General features: G+C 36.4%; 5 protein-coding genes across 8 annotated transcripts; 4 read left to right on the top strand and 1 right to left on the bottom strand.

The window, feature by feature from the left end:
* Positions 1-542: 542 nt before the first annotated feature.
* LOC131008685 (probable pectinesterase/pectinesterase inhibitor 51) lies at positions 543-3,338 on the top strand. The gene is made up of 2 exons (XM_057935672.1): positions 543-1,818; positions 2,475-3,338. Exons 1-2 carry the CDS (start codon positions 822-824, stop codon positions 3,161-3,163), a joined length of 1,686 nt encoding a protein of 561 aa, XP_057791655.1. The 5' UTR covers positions 543-821; the 3' UTR covers positions 3,164-3,338.
* Positions 3,339-4,894: 1,556 nt separating this feature from the next.
* On the bottom strand, positions 4,895-7,442 carry LOC131008742 (uncharacterized). 2 transcript variants are annotated; one of them, XM_057935774.1, is made up of 6 exons: positions 7,335-7,442; positions 6,883-6,967; positions 6,676-6,771; positions 5,574-5,644; positions 5,416-5,478; positions 4,895-5,352 (listed from the first exon to the last, which is right to left on the bottom strand). In XM_057935774.1, exons 2-6 carry the CDS (start codon positions 6,956-6,958, stop codon positions 5,062-5,064), a joined length of 597 nt encoding a protein of 198 aa, XP_057791757.1. In that variant the 5' UTR covers positions 6,959-6,967; positions 7,335-7,442; the 3' UTR covers positions 4,895-5,061. The 2 variants fall into 2 exon arrangements, with proteins under 2 accessions (XP_057791757.1, XP_057791758.1); XM_057935775.1 differs by having other exon boundaries at positions 7,144-7,377.
* Positions 7,443-11,496: 4,054 nt separating this feature from the next.
* On the top strand, positions 11,497-12,042 carry LOC131009931 (uncharacterized). Its single transcript, XM_057937330.1, has one exon. The coding sequence runs from the start codon at positions 11,497-11,499 to the stop codon at positions 12,040-12,042; it is 546 nt and encodes a 181-aa protein (XP_057793313.1).
* A 3,598-nt stretch (positions 12,043-15,640) lies between these two features.
* Positions 15,641-15,988, top strand: LOC131009930 (2S seed storage protein 1-like). Its single transcript, XM_057937329.1, has one exon. It carries the CDS (start codon positions 15,641-15,643, stop codon positions 15,986-15,988), a length of 348 nt encoding a protein of 115 aa, XP_057793312.1.
* A 3,711-nt stretch (positions 15,989-19,699) lies between these two features.
* On the top strand, positions 19,700-23,759 carry LOC131008663 (glucose-6-phosphate 1-dehydrogenase, chloroplastic-like). 3 transcript variants are annotated; one of them, XM_057935625.1, is made up of 10 exons: positions 19,700-20,234; positions 20,846-21,009; positions 21,106-21,200; positions 21,293-21,407; positions 21,917-22,122; positions 22,202-22,351; positions 22,439-22,559; positions 22,648-22,877; positions 22,970-23,170; positions 23,263-23,759. In XM_057935625.1, exons 1-10 carry the CDS (start codon positions 20,006-20,008, stop codon positions 23,510-23,512), a joined length of 1,761 nt encoding a protein of 586 aa, XP_057791608.1. In that variant the 5' UTR covers positions 19,700-20,005; the 3' UTR covers positions 23,513-23,759. The 3 variants fall into 3 exon arrangements, with proteins under 3 accessions (XP_057791608.1, XP_057791610.1, XP_057791609.1); XM_057935626.1 differs by having other exon boundaries at positions 19,769-20,202; XM_057935627.1 differs by having other exon boundaries at positions 19,745-20,234; positions 22,947-23,759.

The raw sequence follows: 23,759 nt of genomic DNA, 5'->3' as shown, positions 1-23,759 counted from the left end.
TTGCAAGATTGGAAAGGGGGAATTCATCTGCAAGAACTAGCAAAGAAATAATATTTGCAAAATTTTCCAAATAGCTAAGAAAATTAATGAATCATGCAAATTAATTATATATATAGTACCAATCGCGGGGTAATATTCGATAAATATTACTACAAGCTTTATGTAACTGTTTCTTAAATTAATAAATCGTGCAAATTATAGTACTGACAAACATTATTATAATTCTCTGAACTCTCTATAATTGTTTCTTACATCTCAAAAAGGAAATAACATTGAAAATATGTTGATCTACATCGCTTATTACCTCTGCAACTGCAAGACTGTAAGTAATTCATGTATCGAACTTTTTTAATGGCCTATATTAAGCTCGTTGAACAAGCACTAAAAACGGGGTACAATTGATCTCATCTACTATAATCTTTAATTATAACAAGCATTATATCCCAAATTATCCATCCTCGTTTGAATTCTCGACCTCAAATAAGAACTCAACCACCATTACTCATACCCATTTGACCTAAAAATAGCAACTCAACCTTTTACTCAAATTAGTACTATATAATTATATCACTCAACAATTTTCCCCAAGGGAATGCTCAATTAATATTTTTTCTGAAGGGAAATACCCAATCAAATTATATATCCTTTTCAACTTAAGGGGTTGGGGTTGGGTTTCCCTTCCGCATTAAATAAATTCAAACATTTCACCGTCTCTGCTGTGAATTATTGTTCTGAAATTCACGTCGGCATATACAGTAAAACAGTAACTACATACAATGGCGCATTGAAATTGTCAAATTGAGCACCTCAGAAACACAAACATGGCTGTAGACGAGAGTCAGCGGAAATCAAAACTCACCGCCATTTTGGTGGTGGTTCTGATCGCCGTGGCTCTCATCCTATTCATCGTCTTCTACAACATCTCCACCCCCTCCCACCACCGCAAATCCACCGTCTATTCCAACGACGCCGTCATCCACGGCGTCTGCACGGCGACGCGGGACCCCTCCGCGTGCAAGGCCTCGCTCAAGTCGGAGTGGCGGGCGGGCGCCACCCCGGGCCCCGCCACCGCGCTGCAGGCGATCAACGTGACGCTGCGGGTGTCCACGCGGCACCTCCACGCGGCCATCGACACGGTGGGGAAGATCCTCGACGGGTCGAGCGACAACCAGAACCGCTCCGACACGTCGAGGCTCTGCCTGGAGGTGCTGCGCTACTCGGACGAGCGCGCGGCCATGGCTGCCGACGCGCTGCCGGGGGGCCGGATCAAGGACGCGCGCGCGTGGATGAGCGCGGCGCTGGCCTACCACTACGGGTGCATGTCGGGGCTGAAGAACGTGAACGACACGCCCCTGGTGGCCGCGGCCGTCGAATTCTTCAACACCACCCTCATAAACTCCACCGTCGACGTCCTCGACATGATGGCCAACTACGATTACTTCGGGGAGGAGATCGGGTCGTGGGGCCCGCCCCAGACGGAGCGGGACGGGTTCTGGCCGACGCCCGGCCACGCTGCCTCCTCGGGGAATGCGGCCCTCGGCGGCGTCCCGGCGGGGATGGCCCCCAACGTGACGGTGTGCGGCGGAGGCGGTGGGTGCGATTACGAGACGGTGCAGGAGGCGGTTGCGGCGGCGCCGGATAATTCGAGCGCCCGGTTTGTGATATGGATCAAGGCCGGGGTTTACAATGAAACGGTTCGGGTGGCGTTCGAGAAGAAGAATGTGGTGTTGTTGGGAGATGGGATGGGTAAAACGGTCATTACAGGGAACTTGAACGTAGGACTCCCCAGAGTCTCCACCTATAATTCCGCCACCCTTGGTAAGTGTTTAAATATTGTTTTTTACAAATTACTCATAATTTATATGCAGATATTTTATTTTATCCTTATTTATTATTCTAAATTATCTCCATATATTAAATAAGGTTATAACAAAAATAAATTTTAATGCAATTTGAATCTAGAAAAAGAATTATATATATCTTGAGACATTTCGAAAAGAATAGAAGATTATCAAAGTAGAGTGGAGGAATTTTTATTTTTTTAAGATACAAGCTAGATAGGAGTATATATTACTATATCATAAAACAATCACTAATTTATAAAATCATAAAGGTTGGGGGTGAGGAGAGTACTATTATAAATTAGACAAAATCATCCTAACCACATGAATTAGTGATGACAATTATTGAAGCATTTATGTTTCTGCAGCAAGGAATCTAATTTGCAGATATATATTACTATTGTTCATTAATGTAGGTGGGTAGGGGTGAGGTGAACATAGATTTTCCGCTGATTGTTTGAGGAAATGATATTCAATTCCAACATTTTAGATTGGGTATAATTATAATTATAAAAAAAAGTTGGTTCTAGTTATATTTAGTAACATCCATAATTGAAAAAGGGAAAATTATAATCTGCACACATTAATTAATGGAATTCTAATTAATTCCTAATTCATGGATCCGATTTAAAGGTGTTCTCGGAGATGGATTCATGGCAAGTAACCTAACAATCGAGAACACAGCGGGCGTGGACGCTCATCAAGCCGTAGCATTCCGATCAGACAGCGATCTGTCCATCATAGAAAACTGCGAATTCATCGGCAACCAAGACACCCTGTACGCCCACAGCCTGCGGCAGTACTACAAGTCCTGCCGCATCCAAGGCAACATCGACTTCATATTCGGACAATCCGCCGCCGTCTTCGAAGACTGCACCATCCTCATCGGGCCCCACCAGAACGAACCGGAGAAGGGCGACAACAACGCCGTGACCGCCCACGGCAGGATCGATCCCGCCCAATCGACCGGCTTCGTCTTCCGAGATTGCGTGATCAACGGCACCGACGAGTACATGGCGCTGTACAGCAGCAAACCCGCCGTGCACAAGACCTACCTCGGCAGGCCGTGGAAGGAATACTCGAGGACGGTGTTCCTCCATTGCACCTTCGAGTCTTTGATCTCCGCAGAGGGATGGATGCCTTGGAATGCCGACTTTGCGTTGAAGACCCTCTATTATGCCGAATTTCAAAATAAAGGGCCCGGATCCGACACCTCCAAGCGGGTCAACTGGAGCAGCCTTGTGCCGGCTCAGCATGTTGACTTCTACACGGTTCAGAACTTCATCCAGGGCGATCAATGGATTCCTGCGCCTCATTCTTGATTCATTAATTAACCTATATTAATTTTATTAATCTATGCTGTCGTTCAAAATAGATGACCTTACTTTGACAAGTATATAGAAGATTATGTAACATGCATTATTGTAAATTGAAAGAGAGATGTTTAAATTTTAATAGCACAAAATTAATTGGGCGGTGCTCGTGAGTTCTAACTTAGATGGATCACATGTGCTGTGGGGCTTCTTCTTCTTCTTTTTTCTTAAAAGCAATTTTTATGTCAAACGCCATAACGTCTTGAAGGGAATAATTTGACCTTTTTCTCATGGTTGTTGTTGCACACTAGATTTAACTAGGAAAACTCCGGATGTTTGATTTTTTTTTTAGTATCTAATTATATCTGGAATTATAAATTAAAATTTATATATTACTGTTATTAACAATATAGTATATTAGAAACAAATCCGATCATTGGCAGCTGACCACGATGCCCTTGATTTTGAGGTATAAAATCTCGAACCAATTTCTTAATCCGATAATGTTTTTACTATGAAATTCCACTTCAAACACTAGTGTAATCATAACTCTGTAACGTCAAATTGATGCTGGATCAAGAAATTGGTGTGGAAGTTTTGTATTTCAAGTCAAGCAAATTTCAGTCGAGGGTACTTAATTCCCATGATTGATAATTGGATTGATCATAATTGATGTTGAAGAAAGGATAAACAATTTTTTCACTAGTAAGATATAATCATTTTATATTTTAAAATATAACAAATTTACTTTAGTATACGTAACAAAATTATTTTGACATTTTTATATATGAAAATCATGTAATTAAGTTTTCGCAATGCCCTGGTAAAGATGTAGAAGGAAAAAGGTAACAGGTGTCGGTTTGTCTATATATCAAAACAAAGTCTATTGTTCTAGTTCGAAGAATACTCCTAAGGTGACAATAATTTAATGCCAACCAATAAATATTTCACGTGATCCAACCTCATTGAGTCATTGTTCAATTCAATCATAACGAAACAAACTACAAACAGTAAATAACGCAACAAGACAAAGTCAGTTTAAGCTTTAAATGAATTCACATGGTGATATTGGGTCCTCCAATATCATAAGTTAGCCATTAAATTTTGAAAATAATAAATAGGAGTATAAGTATAAATATAGTATTTCATCTGTTTTGGTATTGTATTTTTTCTCAATAGGACACACAAAAAAACAGAGGGAGTATTTAAATGTAAGCAAAATGGATACGTTTGTCTATAAGCTACAAACTAGCTACATGTATTACAAATAACACAATTTCTTTTCCGGATTTGATTTAGATTGCTTGGTATGGTGGCAATTCACCGAGCAACGATACAACTTCTTCTTCATCCTAGCATTTGATGATAACATGGCTCTTGACTCTTGTAGTTGTCTGAATTTCACTGTGGTGTGTGAAATTTTTGGTAGGGCTAGCTGATGACTGGTTGCTTTGAGAGATTCATTTCTTCTTATTTTTATTTCGCATCCTATTCCATATTATCAATATGTATTAGGTTACCCGAAATTAATTTTGACATAGAAAGATGCTAAATTTATAAAACAAGACTAATTCTATATGGTATTGTTCCAAAAATGAGTATTGGGTCGAGTTTACCCAACCGAACAACATATCATGAGATTAAATCATGTCTAATCCGTCAAACCGAACAACATATCATGAGATTAATAAAGTTAAAACTGAGCAATAGTTTGTCTAAAACATACATAAAAACTCGAGATTCCAACAAGAAATCAAGCATTCTTTAGTTCCATACCAATCTTACATACAAAATTGAACCAAATCTTGGAAGAAAATGGTCAAGAACGATCAACAGCTTAGCTGAAAACAGTATCAATTCTTGATTATTTGCCACATAATCTGTCAATATAGCTTCTGCAACATATTCTACGCGAGCTCAACAATCTTGGGCCGCTTCTTAGGCTTCTGTTTCTTCGATTCTTGACACAAAGAATCTCCTACCTTCAATCCGAGCTTCACAGATTCTGAGCCAGCTTCAGTATCTTGTTCGTGATTCCCGTCTTCTTCTGCATCATCTTCATCATCACTGCTATCTTCGTCTTCTGACCTGCTGCTGCTTTCTGCCATACGAACTGGTGGTCGATAACCGGCCATTGCAGACTCGGCTGCAGCAACGGCCTCCGGGGTGTGAAGATCAGCAATACCCAACATGAGATCCTGTCAACAAGAAGATGTGAGAAAATGTAATTCCCGAGTTCAAATTTTAAATGCAGTATTTACCATCTCAATGTATTTAGATTCATCTCCACTGATCACTTCAATATCATAACTATCGGGGCGTTCCTGCATTTAGTAGGAACCACGATCAGAGCTCATTCAAGTTTGAGAAACTAACAATCACATAAAATGTTTGAATTGAATCAGAAGTTAGACCGTGCCTTTGCATCCTCCATCAGTTTTTTATTCGATTCTGATAGAACTCCTAAGAAGTCCTTCACCTTCCCCAGAACTGCAAGTAGCATAAGATTCCCTCATCACTAACAAACCAAACTTCATCGAATCCAGAAAAACACACATGCATTGAGAACACACGAGTTCAGTTATTGAAACCACATAGTTGCACAATCAGCATAAAAGACATTTACAAAAACCCTTAGATTAGTTAAGAATGCAATTATCAAATGGTAACATGAGGTTGAAATCTTTCCAGCGGATGGAAAAGCAGAACCACGTAAAGAAACAAGCACCTCATCAGGTGAACTGCGTTGACAAATTAAACTTCATCCGAGATTTGGAACGATTGCCTCTTCCATAGAAGTCTGTATATCTCGCAAAAAACAGAGCTGGTTTTTGTTTTTCAGCACCCGATCAACATAATAGCTACCTCACCATAAACTAATAACTTCAGCAAATCACTTTATCACAAGCAACCCCTGATTTGGATCAACCGCCTCGTCCATTGAAACTAAACATCTCTAATCAAAAGCAACGCCCCAAATATCATAACAGGTACCTCACATCAATTAGATCAAATTCATCATCATATGCAACTGAATTGCATCAATCAATTCCCTCTTTCACTGAAGTCTACATATCTCCAATCAAAAGCAATGCTGGTCTTGCAGTGCCCGAATCACACAATAGGTGGCTCAACTCAAACTAAGAACTTGACTAAGCAATGGTATAAAACAAACAAATCTGATGATGATAAGTTATCAAGAAACTTAAGATCAAAGCTAAAGCAGCTAGCCATTCCCCTACACAACTTGTCTAAGTTCTTGTTTTCGGTATAATCGAAGCACAAACATGAATTCATTTATATTTCTCACAAAAGCTGAAGGGCAGGAGCTTGACTTATGAATGTTGAAAGTCCGTAACAGAAGAAAACACAGCAATTTGCAATCAGATTTTCTACAATTGTGGGCATACACCAACACTCTGAAGTTAAATTATTTATACAAAACCAATACACAACCATAATATCCAAGAAACAGAAAGGGCTTATCATTAATCACAGGTTAAGAGAGAGAGAGATAGTACATTGGCTCTTGGGCAGAGGAGCCATGGTGGGCTTCTGACGAGAAGCATCAGAAGGAGAAAAAGGGACATCTTTCTTGCATACAAAGAGTTTTGATTCTGCAAAATTGGCATACAAAAATTCTTCGCTGAGCACTGAGAGAAGAGCAGAACTGGAAAGCTGAAGAGAGAGAAATGTAAACAAAGCAATTAAGAAAGGGATTCTTCTACCTAAGTTTGAGGCGGAGGAGACGGCGCCTGGCTTGGCCTCCAGCTCCAAGAGGTCTTTGCTTCTGTTTTCCGCCATTGTCACTCACTGCCAGTAGAGGAGAGAGGAAGTGAGTTGGTTATTCGGCCGTTTTGGCCTAAATAATAAACGAATATAATTAACTGAATTTTTGAAAAAAATAACGGAGTCGGTAAGTGGGTATTCGGTTTTACGTTAAAAATAACCGAGCTATTAATCGGAATTTTTAAAGAACCGAACCATACAGCAAAATTCAAAATGCAGCAAGTAATTTGCTCCAACAGTAGTGCAAAACCAAACTCATTTTCTTGATCAGGTTCAAAACACAAACACCTTTTCAATCTTTGAAATATTACATTCAAGCACAAATTCTCTATGGATTGAATAAATAGAAAGATTGGGTTGAAAAAATAGAAAGGAAAGAAAATAGAAATACCAAGCATGAACCAGCTGAAGAAGATGAAGCTCGTCTGGTAGGCAGAAATAGCGAAGAAATGAGCGGCGCTTACATATAGTTTAACGCTTCCTGATTTGGCTCTATTATGTTAATGGGCTTTCATAGCTTGGGCTCTTCACCTCACTAATTTTACTGAACGTGGGTTTTACACTTTGGGCTATTGACGGTTCCGAATTTTCCATTTGATCCATGGGTCCAACCCGACTCGATATCTAAGGCATTGGCCCATGGCCCATGGGTAATCCAAAAAAGTCCGTTTTTTGGGTGGGTAGAAACTAGCTCGGCTCCAAAGTTTGACACCTGTAATTACAGGTAGGCCGTAGGCAGGCTGAGGTAGTTTGAAGGATTCGACGACGATATCAAAGTGACTTCATATCCCGCCCACGTCACAACTATTATCCCAAAATTGCATTCTCAATTTCTTGCTCCGGCCGCTAAGATTATATCACAATTATTATATTGAACGTCCGTCAAAATTATGTCACTTTCCCATCATTATTTTTAATATTTTATCCTTACTAACACTCTTTATTTACAAAAAAAACCCGCTCAAAATTCAATTTCAACCACACATCTCATAAAGTGGTGGGATCATTTCTCCACTACATCAAAATCATCAACAATTTTATTAAATTTTGTGCCCAACCAATTTGACATCATCTTGACGGACGGAGGAAGTACTAAATTTCACCGATTGTTGTGGATGTCATATGGAGTATCATAAACTAAAAATGTTTTTAGTAGAAAATAACTTGTGCCAAAAAAGGCTAGATAAGAACACACTTATTTTAATAGTTGGTCGATCTTATCCTATAAACTTGCCCTACTATCATCCTAATTTTTCTTGGACCATTTTAAATTTTGATGAAAATAATATTTTCTCATTGCTCTTTATGGTCCACGTCAACTCTTAATTTCTTTGTTTCACATGTGGGAAAAAAATTGTGTTCCCATTTCGCATCAAGAATTCAATGATACTGAATGAAACAAAATGTTTAAATTTGTTGGAAGTTTGTCAATTCACACTACATTTTTAGTAACTCATATTTATGATTATACTATTTGAGAGTTACTCCATGTTTGTTTGATAGTTTAGTGATGAGACGAAGTTCGTCGGATGATATGATTTTTGGGTACCAATATGTATAATGTTTTAATAGATTTTTGACTCATCCTACAATTTGGTATAAATGATATTTCTCAAATCCCATTAAAAGTGATTCGTTTTTTTTTTTTTTTTTTTTTGATCAGTTTCATTAAAAATAGCTCAATTTATATAGGACAATAATTAATTTTTGAAAAAATGTGGGATCTACTCTTTTTTTCAATTTATACCTTTTTAATTTTCATATCGAAACGAAATGAGCCACTTTTAACGGGATAGAAAAAATATTGGATAATTCGATTGATAAATTTGTTTTTTATTTAGCTCTAATTTTGTATTATGATTTATGAAGATCATAAACAGTGTGAGAATCTTAAAGAAAATGCAAGATTCAAGAGAATATCACAAAGTTCAAGCTATATTTTGCCTATTTGTCTTAAATAGGGATGTTAATCGAATCAACTTATAGAATTTTGGGCCAGTTTCATCAAAGTTGATGAGCTATTCGGATTGAAATTTTGTTGGACTATAAATTCTCAACTATAATCCCAAACCTTTGAGTTTGGGGCTACCTCATCGAGCTACGTGAACTCAAAAAAAAATACTCCTTCCGTCCCATATGCTTAGACTTGTTTTCCTTTTTTGAATGTCCCATTTATATAGGCTTGTAATTTCCATAAAAATTAATCTTTTTTTACTCATTTACTATTATATCCCTATTTAATTCTTTATTTTACTCCCACTTTAATACATCATTAAATAATAAATATAGACATACTAGGAAATTTACTTATATATTTTCATTTCTAATGATTTTTCTTAATCTTTGTGAAAATCCCAATCAGCCTATCCATGTGGGACGGAGGGAGTATAAAAAAAATAACTAATATATTTCTCTTGATAATTTTATATTCTTAACAAACAAATACACGCGTAAATAAATAATATTTCAACATTGATTTACATAATAATTAATTTGTTTGCGTAAATAAATAATATTTCAACATTGATTTACATAATAATTAATATACAACTAATCAATTCCGCCTGCGTGGGGTGTAGTTTTAATTTCCACTTTTGTGTGAGTTGTATTCTCATTTTGTGTGGGTAGTGGTTCCACCTGTGCGGTTATTTTCCACTTTTGTGTAGGTAGTATTCCCACTTTGTGTGAATAGTGGTTCCGCATGCGTACGGTTAATTATTTTCCCACCTTAGAGGTCCCGCTTGCGTGCGGATTTGCTTATTTGATTATATTTAAAATATAAAATAAAAAATATGCAACTGATCTTAGATGGATAAAGATGCACACATTGTTCTTAAGTAATTATCATTTTTTAAATTTTACTTTTAAATATTTTATGTTAAGTATTAGATTAAAAACATATAAAAGTGAAATGATGAATATGACTTTTGAATATTAAATCAAAAATACATTTCACAAACTTAAAAAAAAAAAAAACTCCCTCCGTCTCATTACAAATATCACATTACTTTTGGACACGAAGATTAAAAAATGTGTAATTAGTAGATAAAGCTGATTGGTGAAAATTGTTTAAATATTAAGTACATAGAGAGAATATGTAGTCAAAAAATAAATGATACATTTGTAACGAAACATCTCATCATGGAAAGTGGAACATTTATTATGGGATGGATATAGTACTATATAAAACTTTCAGAAGCAAAGTAATGAAATTAAAAAACTAAATTACAATAAAAAAAAAAATTATATAACCAGCCAAACACATTGTTTTCAAATAAATTTTATAAAATTCGGATTATTTTGAAGCCAACCTATCAAATTGTCGAACTATTCAGTTTCGAATTATTTGAGCTGAATTTTTTTTAACTTTTTACTCTCTCAAATTGTTGGACTATTCAAACCAACTCACGAGTTTGGCACTGAATTAACAAATCCCTTAGTCTTAAATAACATATAAAAGAATAATGAAAATTAGTGTTAAGGAATAATGTTGTTTTCAATCTTATGGTACGTCATTTTACAAAATATCACTAACAAGAGCCTAAAATATTAAATTAAAAAATTGTCAAAATCAATAGTGTCGGGGAACTATTCCAACCTACCAAATTGAAAATTCGAAAGTCTAAAAACGCCGGTCCTAGTAATTTATTATAAGGGTGGGTCGGTTGAAGTTTTGACTATCTTTTACACTCATAAATGGACTAGTATCTTTTATTCAAGAAAAATAGTATAAAGAAATAACATAATTATCGAGATAAACCCAATTTTATTTTATTTTTTTACCATTTTTATAATGTATATCATCTAAAACATGCCCATTAATTATGATGAGTTTGATTAATTAGTACCCCTTTTGAGCAATTAATTGCCCATTTATAATAATTTTGTTATACAACCTTACATTATACTCGGTTATTTTTATTTATTTGAAACAACCTCAAACCATAATGGCCCAGGGCCCAAGCAATTTCGGGGTAAACAAATAATTTATCATAAAGAGAATGAACTTCAAAGAATGAAATGGACTCCTGCAATAGGAGACACAGGATAGTATCATTTTAATCTATTTGAAATTAACATTTCTCCCCATACTTGAAATTAAAGAGGAGGGACCATGATGAATAGACAAGAGAAATTGAATAGTCCATAAAATTAGATTTATATGTCCCTTAGATTATTTATCTTGAAAAAGAAAATTTCCAGGTCTCACCCCTTTCAAATAGAAAGAAGAAAAAGATAACATCTTTTTTCTGACAGAGAAGCTAAATTTGTTATCTCTGTATTTAAAAAAATAAAAATAAAAATAAAAAATAAGTCTCCTCCTAAGTCATTTTTTTCACAATAAAAAGAAGAAGGACAAAAAAGTCTCCTCCTAAGTCATTTTTTAAACCCAATTTCCACGCCAAAATATTTTATATAAACCATTCAATATCACCTCACCTGCCATAATTAAAATTGCAACCCAAAGTCTCCTCTCACTACATACCATCCCCTCTCCCTCTCTCTCTCTCTCTCTCCCACACACACACATCATGGCTCATTACAATGATCAAATGGAGAACATGAAGAATCATTCAGACAGATTCAAACATCTCAAGAAGATCACTCAAATCCTCCTCCCACTCTCTGTTTTTTCACTCTTCCTCTCTCACTCCTCTCTCACTCCTCTCTTTCTTCACTCCTATGATCATCTTGTCTCACACTTGAACAACTTCAACTTCAAGCTCTTCACTTACACAACTGAGAGAAACTGCATCTTCCTCCTCTGCAATGGGATTCTTGTTTTCATCATACAATCATCCGGGCTCATCAGCAAGATCACACCCGTCGATTCGGGCCCAAAAACCGTCCATCATCGGCCCGAGAAAGATGGACTTGAAGAGAGCAAGATAAATGGTGTTGGGAAAGTAGAAATTCTTGAAGAAAAAGTTAGTTTTTCTGCAGAGGAAGTTGAAGAAGATTTGCAGAATTTCGAAGTCAAAAAATGGGATGAACATGAACATGACGAAGAAGATGATGAAGGGATTGATACAGAAGAATTGAAGAAGAAATGTGAAGATTTTATCAAGAAAGTGAAGATGGAAATTCAGGGTGCATGAAATAAATTCACTAGTGTGTGTATATATTGTGACGAGTGATTTTGTTTTTTTAGACGACGAAGATGAGAAATCCGCAGCTGCTATTCGAGATAATTTTATTTTTTTGCTGTTTTAAAAAGGGATGGATCTATTATTATTGATTTTTCTCACTCGATGCAATCGTAATAAGTTACAACATTTTCCAAGATTTCGAAATTTCTCAATTTTTATTTCTTAGACCACAATGAGAAATCTACAAATATTACTCGGGATAATTTTCTTTGCGGTTTTAGACCAGGATCTTTTGTTATTGATTTTTCACCCGATGCAATTGTAGTAGATTTTACAAATCTCAGCTTTTTTTTCGAAATTTTGATTTTTTTAAATTATTTTATTTAATTAATACACGTCACACTAAATAATACAGACACAATGCAATTTCAAACTGTCTGCTCTACAACAATATATACTCCATTATGTTTTCAATAAGACATTTTTAGTTATAGATTAATAAGTCAATAATTGTGGTTGGAGTAAACGACACTATACTAAAAGTGCAGTAATAACCATGGAGGAAATTTCTAGGCGTTGGGACCGACTCTTGTGTTACTGTAGAATAGGTATTAGATGAAGATGAAAGAAAACAAGATTAGGGACCCCTTCAAAATGATTAATTAATGTTCAATTTCTGTAGTTAATAGTATTTGTTATAGGTACTTTAATACGAGTAGGGACCGATTAAGATTGATTTTGAAAAGTAGTTGAATGATATTTTAATTTTAGTGATGAGGATTGATAATCGTCATGGAAATAGACAGCAATATTTATTTCCATATATTTTGTGTTCTAGGAATCAAGGGAACTATGTGTGTGTATATATATCGGATTGAGATTTGAGGAGTACTTGATTGTTCTTGCAGCTGCTTGATTATGTCCGTTGTAACTTTAAACTGTTACTGCTTTACACCCTCTAGGAGATTCACATTCTGCTCTTTGTCGAAGCCGGACATGACTGAAGTACTCTCTCTCGATATTCGCTCGATGCGAGGCTCCCTATATATACCGAACAACCTTTACTTTTTATCGGTTTTCAAGCTCGATGTTTGTTCAACACTTTTGATATCCAATAGTGATAAGAAATTAATTAATAAGCATTAAATAATCAATAAAACATAAATTAGACTTGCAGCTATAAATAATTTAGCAAATTATAGAAAGATCGAGTTTTATACATAACATTCTTGATAGTGAGCATACAATTTTTTATTCTCCAACTAATCAAATATATCACTACGTGAATTCCAGTTTAACAACCAAAGTTTCAGCATAACAAATTAACAACTTATTCTGTTAATCAAATATTTCAAATTAACTAAAGTAATTATGATAAAAAAAAAACTCATCGTTAAGCTTATCAATATGCCACAGTATGACAGTACGAATTGAACCAGTAAATTTTAGCCTTCAGAATTACACATAACACCCTATTATCTAAGCTTGAGTTGAGAAAGCTTCCCCCTCTGTTACCAGGGACCACCCCTCTTGACTTAAGAAACTACATGATCAAAATATCTTCTTCTATTATTGTTCATGCTAGATATGCTAAAATCGTATACATTTTATTTAATTTTACGACATTGAATAAAATTTATTACCGCATTATGAAGATTTGCATAGATTAATATATATGCTCAAAATAATTGTTCAGGTAGATTGATTAGAAAGTAACTCATGGTTGGAATAGGAAATGCAAAATTACAATATCGTTCTAGAACAGTTGATCTAATTTAGTAACAAAGTCGGATATAATGTAACTCTTGATTTTCATCATGTCCGATTAACCACACAACACATATTGGAAATCTAATGATTTCCATCTCGTTAATTAATTATTTAGGTAATTAAGTTGTGGAGCTCTAGCTTAAAATTGAATTTTAATTGTTACCTATACGATTAACCACACAACACAAATTGGAAATCTAATGAATAACAAAAAAAAGAAGTTGCCAGTGATATAGCAAAAACTAAAAAGCATGCCGGTCGCAGTGAAGAAGACTTAAAATAGAAAAGAATGGTGAAGAATTCGAAAATAGTGGATTTTAAGTTAATCTGAAAAGGAATATTAATCAGTTTCTTACCACCTGACAAGCGGCTGCGAGAGCGTGGTATCATAACTGCGTCGGTGAGCGAGGACGGTGGCGGCGCCACGACGGCCTATGAAAGAGACACTAATTAAAAAAACTTCAAATTAATTACGAAAATGGATTTGTAGTTAAAAAAGCGGCATTAACAACCAATCCGATTTTTTTATTTTATAAATTAAATTTTATCGTTAATCCATCGTTAAATAATAATATAATTTAAAATTAATTTTATTTTAATTATTTTCATTTTTAATCTGTCGTTAATTAATAATTTAAGTTAGAAATAATTTTATTTTTATTATTCTCATTGTTAATTTGTTGTTAACTAATAAATAAATCTAAAATTAATTTTATTTTATTATTTCCATCATTAATTCGTCGTTAAATAATAATTTAAAATTAATTTTTATTTTTATTATTTCCGGCGTTACTAAATAATTTAATGTTAGATTAATTTTATTTTATTATTTTATTGTTAATTCATCGTTAAATAATCATTTAATTTAAAATTAATTTTCTTTTTATATTTATTTTTCTTGTTTTAAAATCAATAATAATTTCTTAAACTTTTTTAACAATAATTATTACTTTAAATTAAAATAATAGTATATTTATTTTACTATTATTTTAACTTTTACATCCGCACCACAAGTTTAAGATATCCATCTCGACCATAAAATTAGAACATTTGAAGCTATTTCAATCGACCATCCAAGCAAACCGTTATACTCTCCTTGTGAACTTAACTCCGGCGAAGTCGCAATTTCAGTCAGTTCGTGATTAAAGAGAGACCGACGTTTACAGTTTAGATCCCTTCTCTTTCATACTTTTTTATGTGTTGGTCAGAAACACTTTAATTTCATCGGTTCTCACAACAACCTAATTTGAATTTCAATTATTCAAACTTTCGGTTTGAAATAAATCTTGATTTTCTTTTTATATACTATGTATAAAAACTCATGGATGCCCATTTGGATGGGAAGTAGAGTGATTTCACCAAGTCTGCAGCCTAAATTAATGATTTTATGACTCAATATTCAATGCATGTTAAGCGAGAATTAATGAATTTATTACTCTATATTCAATGCATGTTAAATAAGAATACACAACTAGTAGTAAAAGTTTGGGTGTTACCTAGATATTATTGATAGAACAGTAGTATATTTGTAGATACACACATGCACGGAAAGAAAGCCCTTAATCCCAAAAGCGCCAAATTTGGATGGAGTTGTAGCTTTCAGTTGATCCCACATATGATCTCTGCAATGGCACCATATGCATGAATTTAGGTACGTGGAAGCTCCGCTCCGCCGTATCGACACCTCAGCTCAGCACCGCGCCACCACGTTGGGGGCATGCAAATCCCTCAAATCCTCTATAAATACCGCTCCCACTTGGCCACTACCATCATCCACACACAACCAACAACAATCTTGTTATATAATTACCACGTAAGCAACGTACATCAGATAGCAATGGCGGGCAAGCAGGTGGCAGCTCTGATCCTCGTGTTGGTGGCGGTGGGCAGCGCGTCTGCGTACAGCTACAGGCCTAGGGGCGAGCAATGCGAGCGGGAGGTAGAGGAGCAGATGCCGATGAGGAGGTGCATGATGTGGGCGGAGAGCAAGATGAGGAGGGGTGAAGATGCCTTCCTGAGGAGCGGCCGCCGCTACGGAGAGGAGCACCTGGAAGAGTGCTGCGAGGAGCTGAGGCAGGTGAGTTCGGAATGCCGGTGCCAAGCAGTGAAGGAGATGATGATGGAAATGCCGCAGGGGCAGATAGAGATGCAGCGATGTGCTCGCTCCCCACCAAGTGCAGAATGAGCCCCTGCTCCTGCCCTCGCTACTTCGATTAATTCAACACACTCTCTCTCTCTCTCTCCATGTTAAATAAATCAGCTAGTGTTTAGCCCATCGGCTACCATCTTGCTTTCTAATAAAATTACCGCTTCATCCATCGTCTGCGTATTATGATTTGCGCTCTCTTTTTGACTTCTACTAATTCTTCTTTCATGGACCAACCGCTCAAGGTTAACTACCAGTCTACCACCATCTCATCCCATACAATATTGAGTGGACTTAAAACATGTCCAAATTAAATTAATACTCCCTCCGCCCCATGAATCTTGACACATATTCCCTTTTGGGCCGTCCCACGAATCTTGACACATTTCTAAATAAGGTAATAATTATTACATTCTCTCTCATACTTTATCACTTTTATTATCTTCTATCTCCTACTTTATCACTTTTATACTTTATTAACTACATACTTAAAACACTAATCTACAACTCCTTAATTCTCATGCCGGAACCAAACGTGTCAAGATTCGTGGGACGGAGGGAGTAGTAGAATTATAAACTATCTATTAAAATAAAATTTTAAAAATTAATCATACTTATTGTTTTACCTTTTACATAAAAAATTAAAAAAATATTTATTAATTTTTAGTTGTAAATTCGAGTTTTTTGAACTATAATTTACAATCAATAATAGTTTTAGTTGTGAATTTAAGTTTTAAAACTAGAATTCACAGTAACAATAATATTGTTGGTTGTTAATTTAAATTTTAAAATTTGAATTCACAGTTGAATAGCTATTATTGGTTGTGAATTCGAATTCACAATTAACAATAAAATTCGATCACAATTAACACTATTACTAACTAGTTGAGAATTTAAATTTTGATTTATTATTGATTTTATAATTTTATTTTTTTTTGCTAATCATTCAATCCAACTTCTTGGGGCTCAATTTAATTCTCGGCCAGAAGCAAAGGTTAAAAAAAAAAAAAAGATTTAATGAAACAATTAATGGCTTTAATATCCGTCAGTCCCATTTTCACAACTCCTCTGGCATTTCACCAAACAGCTGTTCATTATCTTCTTACCCCAATCTTAAAACTCGTTGATTTCGTGGCGGAGAATCAAAAGGAGATGCTCAGACTGATTCGTTGATTTTGATATATTAACTCTTACGGATAGAGATGGCAATTTACCAGCGAATAATGGATACTTGCGAAAATCCGAATCTATTAAGGTAGGTTTGAGAGACATTTGATATTCACAGATAGTTTCCTAGTTACAATTCACTATCCATTTAGGTCATGAGTATGAGTTTGAATACTTACTATTCATACCCGCGAAAATACCCGTCAATTACTCGTTAAATTTGTTATAAATTTATAATTAAATTTTATTTCGTGGGTATCCAATGAATAGTGGGTAGTGGATATCCGGCGGATACCCGACGAATAGCAGGTTCGCGGATACCCGACAGGTAGCGGATATCCGCGAGTGACGGGTTTTGATACCATTTGATATCAATAGATAATTTCGTGGTTAAAAATCACTATCCATTTAGTTCGTGAGTATGAGTATGGATAGTCACTATCCGTACCCGTCATACCCGATTGCCATCTCTACTTACGGATAAGGATAAAATTGATTTTTTCATAAAAAGTAGTTAATTTTTAAATTTTTATTTTAGTGTACTTTTTATTTTTACTATATAAGAATGAGTATTTTGATATATTGACTCTATAATATTACTAATTATTTTTAGTTTCAATACATAAAATTATCAATTATCATCTAACAAAAATAAAATTTTCATTTATATAAAAACATCATTTAAAAAAAGTTAAAATCCACATTAGATAAACTAACAACGTGATTTGAATCAACTGACATGATATAAAATTACATCAATTTTTAAAGGGTTAATTATACGAAAAATCATGAACTTTGGTCGGATTTTCAAGTTTGCCATGAATTTTTTTTTTATCAAATTTTCCCTAAACTTAACCAATTGATCAATTTTGCCACGGTTTTTACCTCCGATGAAGGTTCGATCTTAGCTGGCGCCTACGTGGTAATACCGAGCTGATGTGGCGCTTACTTGGAAAAAAATAAACAAAAAAATAGAAAATCAATTATTTGCCAAATCCTGCCGACCGCCGACCGTCGTTCTTCCCTCCATCTTACCGCTGATCGCCGCTCATCTTCTTTGTCTAGAAAAAATCCTCCTCCCAAAACCTGCAACGCCGCCGCTGCCGACTGACGAAGTGGAGCAAGTGACCAACTCCGGCGCCAAATCACAAACCCAAATCAAAACCCTAGCGCGAAGGCGGCGGCGCGTGACCTGGTGGCGAAAATGGGCTCCCCGAAGGCGGCCCTCTGCCGCCCCCTCCGCTGCCTTCCCCCACCCCCACTCCTCTCTCTTCATCGCCCTTCCCCACCACCATCACCAGATCCGTCGTACCTTCCCCCACCACCACACCAGATCCACCGCCTTCATCTTCCCCCAACCACCTCTCAGATCTGCCGTCCCCTCCGCTGCCTTCCCCCACCACCACACCTCTCTCTTCATCGCCCTTCCCCACCACCATCACCAGATCCGCCGTACCTTCCCCCACCACCACACCAGATCCACCGCCTTCATCTTCCCCCAACCACTTCTCAGATCTGCCGCTCCCTTCGTTGCCTTCCCCCAACCACCTCTCAGATCTGCCGCCCCCTCCGCTGCCTTCCCCCACCACCACACCTCTCTCTCCACCGCCCTCCCCCACCACCTAGCAGAGCCGTCGCCCCCTCCGCAGTATTAGGTGGTTAGAAGAGCTTCTTTCCGGCAAGCTCGACACACAGATAGAGAGAGAGAGAAAAAAAAAAGTTTTGGGCTCAAAACGACGTCGTTTTACCCCACCTAAACGTCGTCGTTTCTTGTTCCCGCCGGCGATGCCACGTCAATTTTCAGATAACTTAAAGAGTGCCATGTCAGCACTCTATTTGGGGTTTTTCTCAAAACCATGACAAAATTGATCAGTTGGTTAAGTTTAGGGAAAATTTGATAAAAAAAAAAGTTCATGGCAAACTTGGAAATCTGACCAAAGTTCATGATTTTTCGCATAATTAACCCATTTTTAAATGACATGATATAAAATGATATTGTTTTGTGTCATATAATTTAAAATAATAAAATACTCCCTCCGTTCACAAAGATTGTGTATTTATTACTATTTTCGTCCGTCCACAAAGATTGTGTGTTTTCATTTTTTAAAAACTTCATTTATACTTTAAACCTCATTCACACTCAATATTTATAAAATACTCACCCTTTACTTTTAGAATTTGGTGGGCCCAATACTACCCTTTAATACTGGAATCACATCTTTCAATTTATTTTATTAAAACTCATACCCTTCACTTCACCACGTACTCTTTGTGGACGAATAGAGTATAAATTACATGGTGCATCTAGCGAGCCACATTATTATTTCGAGGTTTGGAAAATGAAAGCGGGATAATTTTTATACAAACCTCGTAGTTTGAGATTTAAAAAGTTAAATTTTATAGTTTGAGACAATTTATAATAAAGCATGTATATTTGGGGTTTAAAATGGTCCTGTTGGGCCTCTTTTATTGGGCTACATCTTACTATTTAGTAAAGCCCAAAAAGGGAAATCCGTGATTTCAAAATCCAATTACAGTTTAAACCCAAAATTGGCCCAAAATCCTTTTGTTTTCCGGCTTGTTCAAGATTGGATAATGTAGTAAGAGAAAAAATCTCGACCTCATATAAAGGATTAGCATTTGAAAATCTCTAATTTTCCTACAACAATCAATGTCTCTCAGTTATAGGCAAAAGCCACTCTCAAAGAATCTAATACATAGGGAAAATATATATACATATATCAAACAAATATCCCAAGCAATCGAAGAATTTCAATCCCGTAGCCCATAATTTTCTCGAATGAAAGGTGTGATTTTTGCAGAGAATTAAAGCTTCCCACCTGAAAAACAATCGAGAAAAATCATTGGAGCCTGCTTTCTTGAAATATCATGGCTAAATTATTGAGCAATCCTTGTTGTTATTCATCATCTTCAACCACATTTTCTTGTTTCCACAATGAGAGTTTGTGTAGTTCAAGAAATCTGGCGGCTGTACCAATTTCAAGCCATTTCTCAAAGTGGGCTCCCAACAATTTTACAAGAATTCAGCTAAGAAGCAGCAATTTTGAGCTGAGGTCATCGAATGGGTATCCTCTTAATGCTGTTTCTTTGCAAGATGGTATGATTTTCAATGTCTGCAGCAGTGTGATCTTATGACTGTTTCTTGGTTCGCGCGCGCGCGCGCGCGTGTGTTAAATTTTAGTACTTTATGGCTGTTTGGTGAATCATTTATGCAAATTTTGTTTGATTCTGAATTTTGAATGTAGAAAACCAGGATTCTTTTATAAGTTTTAAACAAATACGTTATGTTTAGCCATGCATGCGAAATTCAACGAAATGTAAGAAAGGGTTCTTAAGAAATTAATCAAGAATTGTTCACTTTAGTGTTGTGTCTCAGGTCGAGTTGAACATTTGAGTGTGTATGTGTGTGATTTTCTTGCTTATCTCTGTGCTTTTTAGTGAATTTCATATAATGTGAAGGTTGATGTTCAGTTTGAGTGTGTGTTTGTTTTGCTTATCTCTATGCCTTTTAGTGAATTTCATATGATGCTGGAAGGTTAAGTTCAATTTCAGTGTGTGTATGTGTGTGTTTTTGCTTATCTCTGTGCCTTTTAGTAAATTTCATATGATGCTGCAAGGTTGAAGTTCAATTTGTGTGTGTTGTCTATGTGTCTTTTCTCTTGATTTTTTGTTGTTCCGATTCATAACTCGTTGCTGCTGTGTCTGTAGAGGGTTCAGTTGACAATCCCCTTGCAGAAGAAGCCAATTTTTCTGATTCAGCAGAAGGGGATTCTACTCTAAGCATTACGGTTGTTGGTGCATCGGGCGATCTTGCAAAGAAGAAGATCTTTCCTGCTCTTTTTGCTCTCTATTATGAGGGTTGGCTTCCTGAGGTGATGCCCTTGCTTGGTATTGGTTTATGGTTAGATATATTCGAGTTCGTATTAGTGAATAATGCTGCTCAACTGTTCAAACTTCTATTTGTGCAGAATTTTGTTATTTTTGGTTATTCTCGGACCAATATGAGTGATGAGGAGTTGAGAAACATGATCAGCAGAACCTTGACTTGCAGGATTGATCAGAGGTTTCCATTGTTTCAATATTATTAACTAAAAAAACATGAATCGCTAGCGACTGATATCCCGAAGTCTAACTGTTTCGTATTGTTGTTTCCAGAGAAAACTGTGATGACAAAATGACACAGTTTCTAAAGAGATGCTTTTACCATTCAGGTCAATACAATTCGGAAGAACACTTCTTGGAATTGGATTGCAAACTGAAGGAAAAAGAGGTGCTAAAACATCTTTTTCGTATTCAGTTGTATGTACACACGCCACAAATAGTATCTTCTGAAAATCGCTAACTGCATATAACTTAGAACTGTTATACCTACCTATAGAGCCGCATGATTACTTTGTGTAAGCATAGCCTCGACATCTCTACCCCAGGAAACGTGAAATTTGGAAGTACAAGTCAGTTTATTATCAAGATTGGATGAATCGAGTTTTGAGGTTGAGGTTTATATATTTATCCTTTGTGTTCTTGTTTTTTGTCCTGCAGCTGTAAATAGTTTAAGACTAGGCATTATATGTTTTCTCAGAGACAACCAAATTATTTAGCATAAATCTCGAAGATAAGAAGGATATTACTGAAAAAATTTGGAAAAAAGTCTTTTGATAATGCTGTTTTGAATATCAATCCATGTAGATGTAGGCTTAATTTCATCATAGTTTTAGTTTCAGTGATAAGAGAAATTGCAATCAATTTAATAAATAATGCTGTTAGTGTAATGTTTTTCAGGGTGGTGGATTATCTAATAGGTTGTTTTATTTATCCGTTCCTCCGAACATATTCGTGGATGTGGCCCGTTGTGTTAGCACCGGAGCTTCTTCAACAACTGGATGGACAAGGGTGATTGTAGAAAAGCCATTTGGTCGGGACTCAGAGTCGTCTAGAGAGCTGACGAGATGTCTAAAACAGTATCTCTCCGAGGACCAAATATTCCGGTATATGTATTATTGTGCAAGAACTAGAAGAGTAACTCATCATTTTATGGAGAAGTTAACTGGCTTAAGTTTAATGCAGAATTGATCATTATTTGGGCAAGGAGTTGGTCGAAAACCTATCAGTGCTTCGTTTCTCGAATCTTGTCTTCGAGCCTCTTTGGTCGAGAGACTACATCCGCAATGTCCAGTTCATATTCTCAGAAGATTTCGGAACTGAAGGACGAGGAGGGTGAGGCTCTTTTACACAATCTAATATTTTGACTGAATTCTCTTTCTTGAGGATCTTGACGTGAACTGTCCCTTTCTTCGTTTTCAGCTACTTCGACAATTATGGAATAATCCGAGATATTATGCAAAACCATCTGCTGCAAATATTAGCATTATTTGCAATGGAGACTCCTGTCAGCTTGGATGCTGAAGATATAAGAAACGAGAAGGTATTAGAATTTGTTTTCACTTCTTTGAAACTTCGAACTCAAGTCTGCTATCTCGAGTGTTATTACAATGTAAATACATTTTAATCAGGTGAAAGTTCTGCGATCAATGAAGCCTTTGCTGCTTGAAGATGTGGTTGTTGGCCAGTACAAGGGGCACAGCAAGGGTGGTAAAACGTACCTAGGGTATACTGACGATCCTACCGTACCAAACAATAGCGTGACTCCTACATTTGCTGCTGCGGCCCTCTTCATCAATAATGCTCGTTGGGATGGTGTTCCGTTCCTCATGAAAGCAGGCAAAGCCCTCCACACAAGACGGTATCTAAATCATGATCTTCTTTTGTAAGACTATGTTATGAATTGTGTTATGCTGACATTAATCAATAGATGTTTCTCTTGTCTGAAATCAGGGCTGAGATTAGAGTTCAGTTCAGGCACGTTCCCGGTAATCTGTATAAGCACACCTTTGGGACGGATTTGGATCTGGCCACGAACGAGCTAGTGCTTCGTGTGCAGCCAGACGAGGCCATATATTTGAAGGTCAATAACAAGGTTCCCGGCCTTGGAATGAGGCTAGACCGTAGTGACCTCAATCTTCTCTACAAAGCCAGGTAAAAGATTTCAAGATTGAACTTTTAATTTCATTTCCACAGTCTATCGTCCAAATTTTGGTATTTTGATGATCTCGAATGAATTCTTGAAGGTACACAAGGGAGATACCGGATGCTTATGAGCGACTCCTTCTAGACGCAATAGAAGGCGAGCGGAGACTGTTCATCAGGAGCGACGAGTTAGATGCTGCGTGGGCTCTTTTCACGCCATTACTGAGGGAATTAGAAGACAGGAAGATCGCCCCAGAGCTCTACCCGTATGGAAGCAGGGGACCCGTGGGAGCACACTATCTTGCAGCTAAACACAACGTTCGTTGGGGAGATCTCACAGGTGAGGACTGATGATACCCGATTCTGTTACAGCATTGCATAGCTCGTCGGTTGATCAATATTCTTGATACTTGAAGTTTATTATAGGTATCTTTAATCGACGTTTTGAATGAGTTCTTGAAGTTTTTTACTTTAATATTATATATGCTAATGATAGTGGTTTTGTTTGTAGTGTTGATTTGAGGTTATATATGTATCTTTATAAATCACATGTGATGCAAGAAAAACTGAAGTGAAAATGTGGTGAATTTCTTGATTA

The sequence above is a fragment of the Salvia miltiorrhiza genome, chromosome 2 (assembly GCF_028751815.1).
Source record: "Salvia miltiorrhiza cultivar Shanhuang (shh) chromosome 2, IMPLAD_Smil_shh, whole genome shotgun sequence".
NCBI lineage: Eukaryota > Viridiplantae > Streptophyta > Magnoliopsida > Lamiales > Lamiaceae > Salvia > Salvia miltiorrhiza.
The sequence above is the reverse complement of the archived record's forward strand: the minus strand, read 5'-3'. Positions and strand labels throughout refer to the sequence as shown.

Coding starts and splice junctions, on each gene's coding strand:
- LOC131008685 (XM_057935672.1), top strand. CDS start 822: ATGGCTGTAGACGAGAGTCAGCGGAAATCAAAACTCACCGCCATTTTG. Junction 1,819..2,474: donor CTATAATTCCGCCACCCTTG/GTAAGTGTTTAA, acceptor TCCGATTTAAAG/GTGTTCTCGGAGATGGATTC.
- LOC131008742 (XM_057935774.1), bottom strand. CDS start 6,958: ATGGCGGAAAACAGAAGCAAAGACCTCTTGGAGCTGGAGGCCAAGCCA. Junction 5,645..6,675: donor TCCTCTGCCCAAGAGCCAAT/GTACTATCTCTC, acceptor TGCTACTTGCAG/TTCTGGGGAAGGTGAAGGAC. Junction 5,479..5,573: donor AACTGATGGAGGATGCAAAG/GCACGGTCTAAC, acceptor TACTAAATGCAG/GAACGCCCCGATAGTTATGA.
- LOC131009931 (XM_057937330.1), top strand. CDS start 11,497: ATGGAGAACATGAAGAATCATTCAGACAGATTCAAACATCTCAAGAAG.
- LOC131009930 (XM_057937329.1), top strand. CDS start 15,641: ATGGCGGGCAAGCAGGTGGCAGCTCTGATCCTCGTGTTGGTGGCGGTG.
- LOC131008663 (XM_057935625.1), top strand. CDS start 20,006: ATGGCTAAATTATTGAGCAATCCTTGTTGTTATTCATCATCTTCAACC. Junction 21,408..21,916: donor GCAAACTGAAGGAAAAAGAG/GTGCTAAAACAT, acceptor AATGTTTTTCAG/GGTGGTGGATTATCTAATAG. Junction 22,352..22,438: donor GGAACTGAAGGACGAGGAGG/GTGAGGCTCTTT, acceptor CTTCGTTTTCAG/CTACTTCGACAATTATGGAA.